The following is a 15,167-nucleotide window of genomic DNA, read 5'->3' as shown; positions in this document are numbered from 1 at the left end:
CCTCTGGCCTCCCACTGCCCTCCCTCTGCCCTCCCCAAGCCGCGATGGGGGAGGGTTGGAGGCCCCATCAGTGCTTGTCCCACGGTTGACTGTGGCCTCCCCTCCCGCTCACAGGAGCCGGGGGTGGGGCTGGGACCCCCATGTCTTTGGACGGGGGAGCATGCCCCAACCCCCTCGGCCGCTCCACTCGGGGACAAATACTTCCCTTAATGGGATTTTCCTGCGGCGATGGGGAAGTTGCCCAAGCAGAACCCTTGGCAGTGGCCAGGACTGGTGATGAAGGAGGGACCTTGTGCCCTGTCCCCCAACCTCGGGGCGAAACAGCAGGAACCCGCCGAGGCGCCGCCCACGCCCCTTCCGCCCCGCCCAGGGCTGGTCCCCGGGGAGCGCGTTGGGCTTGGTGGCGTCGACGCCCCGGGAAAGTGGCCGAGGCCCGGGGTCCCGCCCGCCGCCCGCCGCGATCTGAGGACCTCTGCCCGCCTGCGGTCGCAGCAAGGCTGGGGGGGCGGCACTTTCTGGCCTAAATCCACCCCCTCGGGTCTGTTCAGGTCTCGGCTCCAGTCGCGCCCCCCTGCGCCCTAGGTAGAACCGTGGGGGCGTTGTACCCCCTTCCGCCCCGCACCCGATGCCCCGCAGGGAGGAGCGAGCCCGACGTCGAATGCAGGGGCCTCTGCTCCGCGCCAGGATCCAGCCCGCCCAGCATCCTCCACGGGGCCCACGTGGACCGGGGCCAGCCCAACCGCAGGGCGCCCGGGTAAGCGGTCAGCGTCCCCCCTCCTCCTTGCCGCCCACTGAAACTTGGGCTCCATCCCATCCCTATTGGCCCCACCAGTGGAACTCACCAGAAGGGGCCTCCCGAACCCCGCCTCCCCAGGCTCCTCTATCCTGAGCAGGGCCCCTGACTTCCAGGCATTTCCGGAAGGACCCGAGACGCCAAAGGCTATGCCCTTGCCCACACTCGTGGCTCTGTGGAATGGATTGGCAGAGGTAACCCTTGGCCCCCACCCCAGGGACTCTCGCCCCCAAATCCTAGGCCTGGACGGTGGTGCTGAGGAGAGCCCCTCCCCCTCCCGCTCTCCCTCCAACGGTGCTGCGGTCTCCGTGCACCCATCTGGCGCCTCTGTTTACAGCTGCGGCTTCCAAGGCACTGAAGTGCAGTTGAAGTGCTGGCCCCACCCCACTCCCCCATCCTCAGTAAAGGACTCGGGTGAGGTGGGACAGGTTCATGATCCCCTATTTACAGGTGAGGAGCCTGAGGCACAGAGGGTAAAGTGACAGCCGTGCCCCACAGGCAGGCGGTACGTGGGGCGGGACGCACTGGAGATTTGACACAGGGCCAGGACAGGTCTGCCCAGACCCCGACAGCCGGAGAAAGCCACTGATGTCACAGCCCTGCTCCCAAATAAATCACTCCACAGCCACTTCTGAAATCAGCTTTATATCAAGCTATAAAAATCCCGGGTCCTGTCCCGAGTACACACGTACAAAAGCAGCACTATCAAAAATAATATTAATAACATCGAACACGCTACCTCCTATAGTCCTACAAATGTACAAAGGGCTTCGTTCACCATTTACACAGGCCAGGTTCTGGCCACGTACCTGGAAAGAGGGGGACAAACCCCAGAGAGCTGGCTCCACCCCTGGTGGCACCCTCAGAGGCACAGGAGAGGCCGAGTCAGGCCTGCGTGTGAAGCGGCCCCTCTAGTGCTGAGGGCCTTCGGGGTAGGCAGAGGCCCAGGGGGATAACCGAACTGGTGTCCTCCCGGGGGGTAGGAGAAGGGATGGATGGGGGCTGTGGCAGGCGAAATCACGGTCCCTTCAAGATGCCCACGTCCTGATCCCTGGGACCTGTGACTGTGTCAGGTCCCCTGGGGGAAGGGGAGCTAGTTAAGGCTGCTGATCAGCTTGATCGGAGGGTCCTGGGTGGGCCGAAGGTGATCACGAGTCTTTAAAAGTGCAGAAATGAGGCAGGGGAGAAGGGCTGTGAGGGGAAGAGGGTGCCGCCCACATCGCTGGCTTTGACATGGAAGGCGGCCATGAGCCAAGAAATATGGGAGTGGGGGGCAGCCTCTAAAAACTGGAAAAGGCCAGGGAATTCCCCCCTAGAACCTCCAGAAGGAACTCAGCCTGGGACACCTTGATTGTCTCCTGCTAGACCTGTATCAGACTTCCGATCTCCAGAAATGAACGATGTCTTGTTTTTAAGTTACTAAGTCTGTGGAAATTTGTTACAGTACCAATAGGAAACTAATACCAAGGCCAAGGAGTCAGAGGTCAGGCTTGCCCTGCCCAGACGGCAGCCGGACCCCCAGGTGGAGGGCCCATGGATGTCCCTGGGGAGTGAGAGGGCTCAGGGTCCAGGCTGCAGGGGTCCTGGGGCATCTGGGGGGTGGTGTGATGCCGGCTCTGCCCCCGGCTTGCTGCGTGACCCCATGGGCCCCTTTTCAGGCCCCAGATAACAGCTTGCCTTTCCCTTCTTTTTGAGGATCTCTCTTCAATTCCTCAGACTTGCTGAGCTTGGCTCATCGCGTCCCTCGGCCGGAGGAGGCAGAGTAGGGGACGCTCAGCCTGCGGCCCAGGCAGCTGGGAGGGGACTCAGACCGGCCCGTGAAGAGGGCGGCTCTGAGGCAGAGCAGACAGGAAGTGACCCGCGTGTCTGACCCTTAGCCACTCTCTCTCCTTCAGTGCACGCATAGCCAGCTGTCGTTTCTCAGATATGGATTCGTTGGCTCCTCACCATAGGTGTTCCTGCCCCACCAGACAGGTAACAAATGGGCCTGTCCAGCTCCAGCTGTCTATGGGCCTGCACCTCTGCCAGGGCTGGGCAGAAGCGGCAGCAGAAGGCAGGAAGCTTGTGAGGGGCTGTGAAGCTGGCGCTGGTCTGAACTACCCCCAGGCGAAGAGACTGCGCCCAAGTGGGGTATGTCTGATGCTCGCTGGGCGCCCACAAGCAGGTTAGGCTGCAGGGAAAGCTAACCAATCTTTATAAGTGAAAATAAGGACTTGACGGGCTCGTGCGCCCCCGTGTTGACATCCAGGATGCTTCGGATGCTCTTGACGTCGGTGTTCGAAAGGTTCCCCTTGATGGACAAGATGGCGCTCAAGTGGCCTTTGCTGGCAAAGAGAGCATCGCATCAGTCCAGCCCGGTCACCAACGCCCCTGCCCACACTCCTTCCCATGTCCCCAGACGCCTGGCCTGAACCAATGAGCTGCGGCCAACCCCCGCCCACAAGGGGCCTTGCTCTGCGACTCCCACTGGGCTCCAGGAGCACCGGCTACCTGTCCGTGCCTAGAATGCGCCAAACTCCTGCCCACCGCAGGCCTTGGCACTGGCTGTCCGTCCTGCAGTGACCTTCCCCACGCTCAGGATGACCAGGTCCTTCTCACCCTTTAGGTCTCAGCTAGAATGTCCCCTTTCCCCAGAGGCTTTCCCACCTCTGAAGCCAGCACCTCCTGCTGGTTAAATAATCTTTACAACTTGGAATTACGTTCCTTCGTCTGATTTCCTCAGTATTGTAAACTCTCCGTAGGCTGAGACATGCAGGAGGGAGGACTGAGACCTGGTCTGTCCTGAGCTCACTGCGTCCTGGTGCCCAGAGCAGGGCCTGGCACCTACAGAGCACTCAGTGACTGTTGGTGGGATGGGCGGATAAGCAGGCGGATGAATGGGTAGGTAGGTAGGTGGATGGATGAGTGGAGATGGAGGGAGACGGATGAATGTTGATTGCAGGGCAGATGATGGATAGATGCATGGATGGATAGGTGGATGGGTGGATGGATGGGTAGATGCATGAATGGGTGGATGAGCAGACAGGTCGATGGGTGGGAGATAGCTGGAAAGCTAGATGGGGTGACGGTTGCTCGTATGGGTGGGTGAATAAATGGGTGAGCATGTAGGTCAGTGGGCAGGCGCGGTGGATCGGCCCGGGGCTAAGTTGTCAAGCCCCATTCAGACTTTCTCTACCATGTCAGAGGACTCAGCCCAGAGAAACCATTTCCCTGGCTCGCTGGATCTGCAGGCAGCCAGGGGCGAAGCCTCTACTCCGGAGCAGGGCCCAGGACCAAGCCCCAAGGACCCCCAGCTGATTAGGGGAGCCCAGCTTCACTGCTGACTCGCCATGGCCCCTAGAAAGTCCGTGGTATCTCTGGTCTCAGCTTCCACTCTGAGGGGCAGTGTCATTAAGGCTAAGAGTGTGGGCTGTGGAGCCAGACCGCCTGGCTGTCATCTGAGCTCCACCGCTGACTAGCCGTGTCCCCTCGGACACATGCCTTAAGCTCTCTAAGCCTCATCTGTAAAACAGGGATGAGAAGCGACAGCCTCACAGGGTTGCCATGAGGACCAGTGAATGGGTCATCGGGTAGTGACCAGCTTCCAGCCAGCACTCAGCAAGCTGCTGGGACTGTGCCGCCGTGCCCAGCATCCGGGCCTCGCCCGCTCGGAAGGGGCTGCCTGCAGCCCCACCGGGCTCCGGCCACAGTGGAGAGGCCTGCCAGACCACGCTGACTGCCCAGGTGCTGTGGTGTCCCATCCTCACCTGAAGTCGGGGTAGCAGGTGGCATAAGTGGCCACCTCGATCTTGATGGCACTGGGGTCTTGCAGGCGAATGATCTCGGCAAGCGTGGGGAGGGCTTGATGCAGCCAGGCCGCCGGGGACCCCTGCAAGCACAGGCCTGGTTGGAGGGGAGCTGCCCCACCCCGAAGGGCGCCTGGGGCCCACAGAGGTTCTGGCTGGCACTGGCTGGGCTCGCAGGGGCCCAGAGGCGCCGGGGGGCCGGGCTTACGTTCTGAGTGCAGAAGCGCTGGATGAGGTCGGCGTTGGCCAAGATGTGCCCCGCCAGCTGCTGCTGCTGCTCCGCCGTCTTGAGGACCACGCGTCGCTTGCTGAGCCGGATGATGTACTCCTTCACCAGGTGCAGGTGGATCAGCTCCATGAGCTCCTGCGAGGGCAGCGGGCAGGTCGTGAGCCAGCCGCCGACGGGGAGCTCGCCAGCCCCGTCAAAGCCTCGAAGCCAGGAGTCCAGGACGGGGCAGGTGCCAAGGCAGAGGGGTGCGTCCAGGTGTGCGTGCGTGTGTGCGTGGGGTGGGTGTGCACGCACGCCTGTGTTAGCATGCGTGTCCAGGCTGCCCCCGGCCCCTTCCAGCCAGGCTCGGCCGCCGGCGCCTCCTCACCTCTCGGAAGCAGTCGTGCAGTTCCGAGAACTCAGGCAGCCTTTCTCCCACGGTGACGAGGATCGCCTCCAGGGTCTGTGCGGGGGCCGCCCAGCGGGTCTGCGTGAACCTCTTGAACAGCGGCTGTGACAGGAGAGGCAGGATGTCTGGCCGCGCCCTGAAGAGGAAGGGCGGCCGGCCACAGACACGCACGCACACGCAGACACGCGCGCTGACACACGCGGCCCGGCCAGGGAGCAAGAGGGACTCAGGGACTCCCAGGGAACCCAGGCAGAACTCAGGTCCGTGTTTCCCAGACAGGAAGTGGAAGTGGGGTCGGTGTACCCTTCTCCAAGGTCAACCGTCTGAGGCTCCTTCAGAGCCAGGCCAGCTGGAGTCAGGATGGCCATCCGCCTGCCCCGAGGCCTTTTCCACCGCCCCCTCTAAAATAAATAAATTCCTGCATAAACAAGGCCCTGTGCTTGGCCGCTGACAAATCATCCAGGCCACCACCTGGACACCAGAGATTTTCTAGAGGCCTTCGCCATCAGCAGGCCACCCCATGGCCTCCTGCCCTGGGCACTGGGGACAAGGCAGGCTCCCACAGAAGGCAGGCAGGGAATCTCTCCCGTAAGTCCAGGGACCCCTGCCTTGCCCTCTGCTAAAATAAACGAGAGGGTACTATAGATGTTTTTGTCCACAGAGGATGTGGCAGGGGCTGTCAAAGGCTCTGAGCATCACAGCCGGGAGTTAGGCACGGGGTGAGGTCAGGAGGTCCCCGTGGCCCCCTCAGCCGGGCGGTACCAGCCTCTCTACAGCCAGCCCCCACAGCATGCCTGCCACGTGCTTCTGCCGGCCCTCTGCACCCCAGCACCTCTCCGGCCCCTCCCCAGGTCCCCCCAGCACCGGGCTCAGCGTAGATCCCAGGGAAGGAGGCGGCAGCTACCTTCAGGTCCCCGAACAGGCTCTGGAGCAGGGCGTCAAAGCCATGACCCTTGAGCTCACTCAGGGGGCCCAGGAGGTCCTGTGATGACTGCCACTTCTGCTCCACGGATGTCCTGGAAGGACATGGAGGCAGGGCGGTCACAGTCCTGCCTACCCTACAGTGCCATGCTCAGCGAGCCAGGAAGCCCCAGGCGAATCTCCCTAACCCACCTCTTCACCCTAGGACACTCAATGGCTCCCCACTGCCAGTGGGGGAGAGTCCACGTCCTCCGCCCACACTCCACAGGCGCGGCCCAGTCGGCTGCCCCCCCCACGCCCACACTGCACCCTTCTAACTGAGGGGTGCTGCTCAGCCTCGCCAACCTCAGTGCTTGTCTGCTTAACCGACTATAGCGGTGCCCACCTCAGAGGGCTGTTCTAAGGACAAACCATTTGCACAAGTGCTGGAGCCACCGGCATCGGGTAACTGTTTCCTGGTGCCACAGGCCCTGCTCATTTCCCCACCTGCCTGGCTCAGCCTGATCCCGCATCTGAGCCTCAGCTGCTCCTCGCCCCCTCCCCCACCCCGCGCATGCCCCTCCAGCTCCCAGCTACCCCTGCTCTCCCACAGGAGGCGGGCCCGGTCACTCTGGCTCCCACGACCTCCTCCTGGCTCCTCACCGGAAGGACAGGCCATTGTTGATGTTGGCGATGATATTGACCCTGTAATTCTTCAGCTGTTTGCACCTCTCCAGAAAGTCATCAAAGGCCCGCTGGTAGCTGGCGAAACCAGAAAAGACACTTGCAGGACCAGCACAGACATCGGGACGATAGCAGCCTCCTGGGTTGACAGAGCGCTTTTCCGACTGCTGGTCCCCCACAGCCCGGGGCAGGCCCCTGGCTTCAGAGGCAGAGGCCAGGGCCCTGCGGGGCTCCCGGAGAGGGTGCCAGCCTGGGTCTGCTGCCGCCTCCTCAGCTAGAAGACTGGGTGGATGGAGGGGTCCTCAGAGGTATGGAGGCGGCGGCCAAGAGAATCGTGGGGGTGGAGACTGGGGGCATCACCGGAGGGCGTGGCCAGGGTCTCAGTCCCTCAGGGGGTGTCCTCTTGGCAGCTGGAGGCTGCTGTGCTGGGAGCTTTGATGAGTAGGGTGGAGGTTCTCAGTGCCCAGATGGGTGGTGCAGGGGGAGAGGGCTCCTGCTTATAATACCAGACACCCTAGAGAGCGGGAGGGGATGCTGACCCAGCTTGGGTCCCCAGATGGGGTACAAGGAAGGAGGCTATAGGGCCCCCTCTGTGCATGCAGGTGCACACACCTACCTCCTCAGGAATGCGGCCAGCTCCATCACCAGCATTTGCTTTATCTGCATGCCCAGGTCGAGGGTGATGCTCTCGGCCTTGGCCTGGCCCTGGGAGACGATCTGCAGGGGTGAGGTGGTGAGCTGAGCAGCGGCCCACCTGGACCAGGGCTGGGGAAGGGCTGGGGGCATGACGGAGCAAGGGGCAAGCTCGGAGGTGGGTAGGAGTGTCCGCGCGGGATGGACCCGTGGGCTCTGCGCCATGCGCTGCTTGCTCCTGAGTGGGCTGTCTGGGTGCATGAGGGGTGGGCCGTGCTACCTGGATGATGTCGATGGCCAGCTCGCTGTGACAGTGGCCATCCAGCCTCTGGGGGGCCACATCCTGGGCCCAGCGCTTTGACTCCAGCCCCAGGGCGCGGGCCATCAGCTCCCTCACGCTGGTCTGGGGGAAGGAGGGGCAGATCAGGGGAGCACAGAGCCCATGGCCCTGCCCGTGTGGAGGTCCTCGTCAAGCTCCCAGCCCACGCCCTGTCTGTCCCCCAGCCTCCCTTCTGCTTCCTTCCTGCCCCTCCCTTGCCCTGGCTCTGACGCTGGCGCTGGACTCACCACCTCGTTGGACAGGAACGTGGCCTCCAGCAGCCGAATCTGCTTCTGGGGCAGGAGACTCCCCAGCTTGACTCCTTGCAGCTCGCCCGCCAGCTTGGGGCTGTTGATGATATCGCTGTGGGCAGACGGGGCTGCCATGAGGGACACTGCGCCCACCTAGCGCCCTCCCGTATGCGAGACCTCGCCCCCTCTGCCTGCTTCTCTGCAGGCCCTGACCCGGACTGTCCCCATCCTCCCCGTCCCGGTTCCTCCGCCTCAGTGACGATGGGTCCTCCACCTGCTCAGCCTGCCTCCTCTGACTCTCGTGCTCCCCCATCCACTCTGGCTCCAAAATATCCTCACCCCAACCCCCAAGTGATCAACCTTCAGCCACCCAGGCCCGATGCCAGCCCCCCACCGCCAGCCTGGCTCAGCGCAGGAGCCTCCTCCCAGGCCTCCCTGCTTCCACCCTGGACCCCAGCAACCCCCTGCCCAGCAGGAAGAACCTGTTAATCCCGTCCTTCAAGTCTGAACTCCCTGCCCTGAGATCTCCCCCCTCACCCGATGAAGCCCAGCTCCCTGGGGCAGCGGCTGGGAGACTAGCCACTGGCTCTCCGCCCCGCCTCCTTCCTACCCTGTCCCCTCGCTGCACTCCAGCCCCGTGCCCCATTCCTTCCCAGGCCAGCCCTGTCCCCCCAGAGGGTGGGCGGTGCAAGCAGGAAGGGCTGCCCCTCCCCTCCGACTGCTCCATGGGGCGTCTCCATTCACTCTGCTGGCACCTCCGCGGGGTCCCAGAGCCCCTAGGGAGAGCCCAGCCCTGGCATTTCCTCGGAGGCCATTGTCTGCCTAGAGGCTCAAGAGTGGCCCCCTCTGCCCCTTTCTCAGCCAGGACACGGTGTCCCTTCGTTCCCTGAACTTCTGGCCACACAGGCCTCGACTCCCCTTCCCCAGGGCTCCATGCCCAGCTGGCCTCGGTTTTCTGCTGTGCTGACCCCCATGGGCCCCAGGCTAGCAGCCCCCAGGTCACTGGGACAGGAGGCTGAGTGGCAGAGGTGTGAGTGCCCAGCATTTCCTGATGAGTCAGGAGCAAGAAGGAAGTGGCTCGGGCTGGCCTCTCCCGCAGCCCCTGCCCTGTGCCAATTTCCCTATGCCCTGCTGACTCCTTATCCACTGCCCCACAGGGCCCTTCCCCAGGTCCCCTGCTGGAGGCCCACCCACCAGCACCAACTCGGCGCACTGGCCACCAGATGTGACCCCGAGACCTTCAGACACCGCTCACACTGGCCATACCTCCAGGCTTCTCGTAGGCTTTATGCTTGGGGCTGGGGCCAGCCCTTCCAGCAGCCCCTGGCCTCCCGTGCCGGGAGCACCCCCACACTGCAACCTCCCCACCCAGCTTGTGCAAATGACGGGCCTGCTCAGAGCTCCACGGAGTCCGGGTAAATCCGGGATGCCTCAGGCTGCATCGCCAGCACCATGTACCCTCCGCTGGCACAGCCAGCCTCCCACCTGAGGTCCTCGAGGCCTCAGTGCCAGGAACCAGCTCAGCCATGGACTCACTGGGCGACCCTACACGATGGGGATCCTTCCAACAGGCCGCATGGCCCGACGTCACCTCAGCTCTCTGTGCTGCCTGGGAGGGCCGCCGCAGCCCGCCGATAAATCCAAACATTGACAAGCTCCGCGCAGCTCCCAGAATGCCTCACGGCTCAGCCAGGCCCTGGAAGATGACTCCCTTGCGGGGAACGCCATCCTCCCTCGGCCTCGTCCTGGCCTGCCTCCTCCCTGCACCTGCCCCCTGCCCCTCCAGCCTACCCACCTGCCCCTCCCGCTCCCCTATTTCTTCCTTCTGTGCTTCCCTTTGACTCTGCACACCAGACAAGCCTCTCCACATCGGCTTCTCCCACTGGCCCAGGCCAGGTTGGGTCCCCTGCTCTCTGCTCCCGCGGTTCCGGGTCCCCTCTGCCACGCCCCTTCCTGCTCTGGATTGCCGTTGTCTGCCTCACCCCTACCCGCCGCCCCCCGCCCAGTTCGTGAATGATGCAGTCCTTGCCATGCTCTGTGCCTCGGTTTCTCCTGCTGCTCAAACGGCCGAGGCCCAAGTGCAAAGCAGAGCGAGCGCGGGACCCTGCCTGCCCGGGCCCGGCCGCACCGGCCCCGCGGCCGGGGGACGCGCCCCGCCACCCCCGCCCGCGCGGCCTGCTCACTTGGGGTAGAGGTTCTGCACCCAGACCAGCAGCATGTACGTGTCGCGCTCGCACAGCTCGAACTGCGTCAGCGCCGCCAGCTGCGCGGCGAAGTGCCGGTGGTAGCTCTCGGCGTAGACGGCCACGACGCCGAAGTCGGCGGGGAAGAGCGGCTTCAGCCGCTCCACCACGGCCTCCAGGTCCTCCTTCATGGTGCGGCCCATGTGCAGGAAGGCGCGCTCCGCCTCCGAGCGGCCGTCGGCGCCCGCGGCCAGGGGCCGGCTCAGCCGCTCCTCCGCCGCCCGCGCCACGTCGCGCCGCCACAGCTGCAGCCAGCGCCGCGGGCGCGTGGCCGCCAGCACCGACGGCCCGGGCCCCGCGGCCGCCGCGCGGCGGTCCTCGCGCTCCTGCTCCGCCAGCACGTCCAGCGCCTGGCGCAGGCGCCCGGGCGGCGCCTCCAGCGGCCGGCGCAGCAGGCCGAGCACCTGGTCGCGCAGCAGCACGTGCAGCGCCTCCACCTTGCTCTGGCGCCGCACCAGCTCCTCCTCGCTCACGCCGCCCGCCGCCGCCGCCGCCTGCAGCTCCCGCTCCAGCGCCAGCAGCGGCCCGACCGCCTCCAGCCGCCCGAGCTCCAGGTCCGCCTTGAGCTCCTCCACTGCGACGACGGAACAGCGGTCAGCCGGCCGGCCCGGGGCAAGGGCGACGGCAGACACCGCTCGCCTCCCATGGCGCCCGCGGGAGGGGAGGCTGAGAACCCGAAGGGCGAAGCCATGCGCCCAGAGAGGCCAGTCGGTGTCCCAGACAGGACCGAAGCCGGGTCACCTACTCCCAGCCCCCCAGATGAGGTAGAACGAAGGTGGAAGCCGGGAGTGGGGACCCCTCTAAACCCATCATTCCCACCCTCTCTGTGTCCTGGAAGGAGCAGGCCATCCGCTCAGTGAGCCCCCGCCCTGCCCAGGCCCTGGCCAGCTCGGACAGGGCCCCCAGCCCCACACGGGGCTCCGGCCTACCTGTGGGCAACCCGGCCGCCGGCCCAGGAGGGGCCTGGAGCTCGCCCTCCGGCTCCGCAGAGCTGGGCTGGCCCTTCTTCTTCCTCCCTTTGGTGAAGACGCTGAACATGTTGGCCAGGCCTTTCGCCTTCTTCTTCTTCTTCTTCTTCTTCGAAGCCTCTTCCTCCTCCCTCTCCGGGGCTGCCTCGGCCTCCAGTGGTGGCACTAGGTCCTCGGAGGAGGCCTCCGACATGGAGGCCTCTGACTCAGCCTCTGACGTGGAGGGCTCCTTCTGGGGGCTTCCAAGGCGGTCAAGAACTCCTGGCACTGGCTGCTGGCCTGGGAGGCCTTGGAAGAGGGTCAGCATCTTCAGCATCGCCCTGGCTCAGGCCTGCAGGTTGGCGAGGGACGGGAGAACGAAGGGGTCAGCATGTGCGCAGCAGTTGGGCGCACAGGCCCAAGCACACAGTCGTGGAGGCAGCTCTAAACGAGCCTTATCTGCTGTCACCCTCACGACTGCCAAGGCTCTGGCCTTCTTCCATCCGTGCCTGTGCCAGAGCACAGACAGCTCAGCTCCTTCCCCGGACACCAGCTTCTCATCTCGCACAGCAGCCCTTCCGACTCCGCTCCGCCACCCCTCCACCCCCCGAATCTCCTGAGCAGGGAGGAAGCTGGGGGTGCCAAGCCTCCCGGATGGAGAGGCCCTCACTTCGTTTTTGGCAAATCCTTCCTCGATAGCCCATCCTCTGGGCAGGGGATCGCAGGACACGAAGGCACCCAAAATCCAGGAGCCCCTGGGGAGGGGCAGAGACTGGGCTGCAGTCCCACTGCACAGAGCAAGAACAGCGGTCTGGGGACCTCACACAGGAACAGGGCGGGCTGAGGCAGAGACCCAGCCCTGGCCCCGCCCTGCATCTTGCTGGGTTCTTCTCTTGTCTTGTCTGGCTATGGAGTCCCAGAGGGATGCTATGAGCAGAAACCTGGCTGCTCCTGCTGGAACCGCGAGGTGAACAGAACCCCGTATCCGGGCCCCATATCCTGGCCTTGGGACTCAGTCTGAAGAAACCATAGCGCCCTCTCAAACTCCAGTGGCTGGGAAAGGACTTCGGAGAACCTTTCACGTGTCGGGTAGGGACAAGGGACCAATGGGCCATGGCTGCCTGTGGTCACACAGTAACTCAGACCAGGAACCCAGGCTTCCTGGCTCCTGCTTCACCCTGCATGGTCCCAAATGGGGTGACAGCATCATCACAAAAGCTTTTACTTCCTGGATGCCCATCCCATCTCTTCCTCATTCACATCCAGGAAGGGTGTTACTGTCCTCGCCTCACAAAACTGACCCAGGGAGGCGCAGAACACCCCTATGGCCAACAGCTTGGGCTTGGAACTCATCACCTGGCTCTGGGTGCCCCCGCCTCTGTGACCCCACCACCTCACGAGCTGCATTCAGAGATGGGGGACCCCCTTGTGCCCAGTAGCACCCTTCCAGCACCTTGACCATTTTTGTCAGAGCACAAGATCAGTGGAGGGGAACATGACCGACCCCAGGGGAGAGAACAGGGATGGTCTCCCTGGTAACTGGGGTCACCAGTAACCTGAGTAGCTACTCCACCACCCAAGAGTAAATACACCCAATCATGACTCATGGCACATTCTGACTTCGATTCTGCTTTGCAAAGGCTCTGCCAGGCAGGAGGAACCGGGGTGTGTGCGTGCGTGTGTGTGTGTGTATGTGTGTGTGTTAGAGGGGGGCCTTGCCCTAAGCACACAGCAGGCGTGGTGGCTCAGATCAGGCCTGGGAGACTTTCTAGAGACCCTGTCACCTCCCCATCAGCCCACCTATCTTGTCGCATTCCCCCAGTGGCTCGTCCCAACCCCCTGAGCTTGGCCAAAGCCACCTGGGGGCCAGGAAGCCTGGGTTCCTCCTACTGGCTCCACCAGGTGCCCTGGGCCAAGTCCTACAGTGGCCTCCCCTGTGCCATGCAGGTTGGAAGTTCCACTACAGAACCAGGCAGGGGGTGGCTGGGGCACCCCCAAACCAAAGTCCCTAGATGTGAGACCACTAGGCGCGTCTGCCATGCCCACCCATGCCCCAGCTTCCCCTCCTGATCCATCCCATTGTCATGCCATAGGAGCTGGTCTGGCAGGCTGGCCGGGGCTGCTCGGCCACATCCTGGATGCCCAGGCCCGTCCTCTGGTCCTCTGCCCTCCTGCTGGAGTGAGGGAGAGGGCCATGTGGCCCAGTGGCACTGCCCAGCAGCCTCACCTCTGCCCTCGCCGCCCCCCACCTCCTTGGCCCCCACACATGCTGGGCTCCATCTGACCTCCAGACCTTGCTCTCGCAGGTCCCCGCATGGCATCGCTGCCTTCTTGCCTCTGGGCCACAAAATCCTCCTCACCCTTCAAAGTCCTGCAGCCCGTGGCTCTCCGAGTGCTGAGACGATGCGGTGACACCACACGGCCAAGGGCCAGCCGCTGGCCGGGCCTCAGTCAGCGTTGTGTCCTGCGTCCCAGTGTCTGTCACGCCAATCTCAGCGCCCAGGTCTGCAGAGGAGGGCAGGAGAAGCATCCCATCAAGCCCGGGCGCTGTCTGCGGGAGACAAGGGGCCCAGAAGTGGCACCCCTCCTTCAGTTTTCCCAGCTCCCCCTGCTTCTCCTAAGGCCCACGTGCCCCTCACCCTCCTCCCCCAGCCAGGACCAGCGTCCACACAGCCCGGCCTGGCCTCTGCACCTGGCTCCTGCGACCTGGGCGGGATGGGGAGGACATACCCATCGCCCGGATGACAGCGCTCCGGCACGTAACACATGAAATGACTTGGCCTAGGTCAGCCAGCCAGCCTTCCTCCCCCCACCACCCGTGGGCCTCAGCCTTCTTCCTGCGAAAGGAATTCCCGCCCTCTGCCACCCCCGCGCCTTTCCCCACAGCCCCTCCCTCCGCGCTGAGAGCGCCAGATCCTGGCCCTCCGCGGCACCAAGCGCAGCCACTTGGGTCAGGGGCCTCAGTTTCCCTGGAGGTGGGGCTACGAAGTGCTGGAAGCTTTGAGCGCCCCGCCCCCTCCGCTGTCTTCTGGCCGCGGAGTAGGCGTCGCGCGGACCCGCAGCCGCGCGGAGTGGTGGGGACAGACGCCCGGCCCGGTGAGTGGAGGCCACTTACCGTGTCAGCCGGCCGCCGCAGTCCCTCAAACCCTGGCGCGGCCTGAAATAGCCTCAGACCCCGCCCCAACCCGCCCGTTCCTCTTGGCAACCGCGGAAAACCCGCGGGCGGGCGCCAAGGCGAGCGCCGCCTGTGTCCCCGGGCGCGCGAGCCTCCCGAGGTGGTGCCGGGGCTGTCCAGGAGGGGAAGGGTGCGGGGGGTCGCAGGCAGGGTGGCGAGACTGGCCGAGAATCCGGGTACGTGGGGTGCAGGGACCGGCGCCCAGGGCGGACCCGAATCCCTCTGGCGCTGACCCATTGTCCGACGACGGCTTCTGATTGGCTGGCTGGAAAGGACCCGGGGCTCAGGCCCACATTTCCGCGTCACAGAGCCAGCACCCACCAAGCGTCCCTCCCCACGCCGCGGACTACGGAAAGGTCCCACCCTAACATCCTCGGCCACGCGAGGATCGCCCCCTCTGGGGAGCGCGTTGCTTACTCTGGGTATCACTGTGACCACCTAGGAGCCTGGGGAGGGAGCCTTCCCGGAGGAGGCGCCCTAAGGGAAAGGGAACTTCAGGGATGGTCAGCTGTTGACAGAGTTCCTGGGCCAGGCGCCTTCCTACGTTCTCACGAGCAGGACTTGCTTGAAATGAGGAAATGGCTCAGAAAGGTGAAGTGGCTTGCCAGAAATCAGGTGGGCAATGATGGCGGAGTCGGGATTCACACCCTCCTGGTGACCCTTACCTAAGCCCTTTCCCTTTCTGGGACCAGGGCTGGGCCAGGACAGGCTCCTGGAGGCACAAGGCTGGGCCCCAACAGCTCAGGCTTGATCATCACTCAACTCAGTTTTGTCCTCCCTTGGTGTGGCCTTGAGCGGGGCACACCCCTTTCTGGGCCTC

General features: G+C 64.2%; 1 protein-coding gene across 7 annotated transcripts; it reads right to left on the bottom strand.

Moving 5' to 3' along the window:
* Positions 1-1,419: 1,419 nt before the first annotated feature.
* TNFAIP2 (TNF alpha induced protein 2) lies at positions 1,420-15,167 on the bottom strand. 7 transcript variants are annotated; one of them, XM_039884296.1, is made up of 14 exons: positions 15,013-15,167; positions 14,288-14,612; positions 13,458-13,677; positions 11,155-11,524; positions 10,166-10,799; positions 7,980-8,094; positions 7,693-7,815; positions 7,396-7,496; positions 6,759-6,857; positions 6,100-6,211; positions 5,175-5,297; positions 4,787-4,942; positions 4,540-4,661; positions 1,420-3,117 (listed from the first exon to the last, which is right to left on the bottom strand). In XM_039884296.1, exons 4-14 carry the CDS (start codon positions 11,507-11,509, stop codon positions 2,976-2,978), a joined length of 2,082 nt encoding a protein of 693 aa, XP_039740230.1. In that variant the 5' UTR covers positions 11,510-11,524; positions 13,458-13,677; positions 14,288-14,612; positions 15,013-15,167; the 3' UTR covers positions 1,420-2,975. The 7 variants fall into 7 exon arrangements, with proteins under 7 accessions (XP_039740230.1, XP_039740226.1, XP_039740231.1 ...); XM_039884292.1 differs by having other exon boundaries at positions 2,976-3,117; positions 13,458-13,723; XM_039884297.1 differs by having other exon boundaries at positions 2,976-3,117; positions 13,466-13,677.

This window comes from Pteropus medius, unplaced genomic scaffold (assembly GCF_902729225.1).
Source record: "Pteropus medius unplaced genomic scaffold, Ma_sr-lr_union100, whole genome shotgun sequence".
In the NCBI taxonomy this organism is placed as follows: domain Eukaryota; kingdom Metazoa; phylum Chordata; class Mammalia; order Chiroptera; family Pteropodidae; genus Pteropus; species Pteropus medius.
Note: the sequence above shows the minus strand (reverse complement) of the source record. Positions and strands in the feature narration are given on the sequence as shown.

Excerpts from the sequence above, each read along its gene's own strand:
- TNFAIP2 (XM_039884296.1), bottom strand. The coding sequence starts at position 11,509 with ATGCTGAAGATGCTGACCCTCTTCCAAGGCCTCCCAGGCCAGCAGCCA. Across the intron at positions 8,095-10,165 it reads GTGCAGAACCTCTACCCCAA|CGATATCATCAACAGCCCCA; the intron begins GTGAGCAGGCCG and ends GTCTGCCCACAG. Across the intron at positions 6,858-7,395 it reads CTGGCCGCATTCCTGAGGAG|CTACCAGCGGGCCTTTGATG; the intron begins GTAGGTGTGTGC and ends TGGTTTCGCCAG.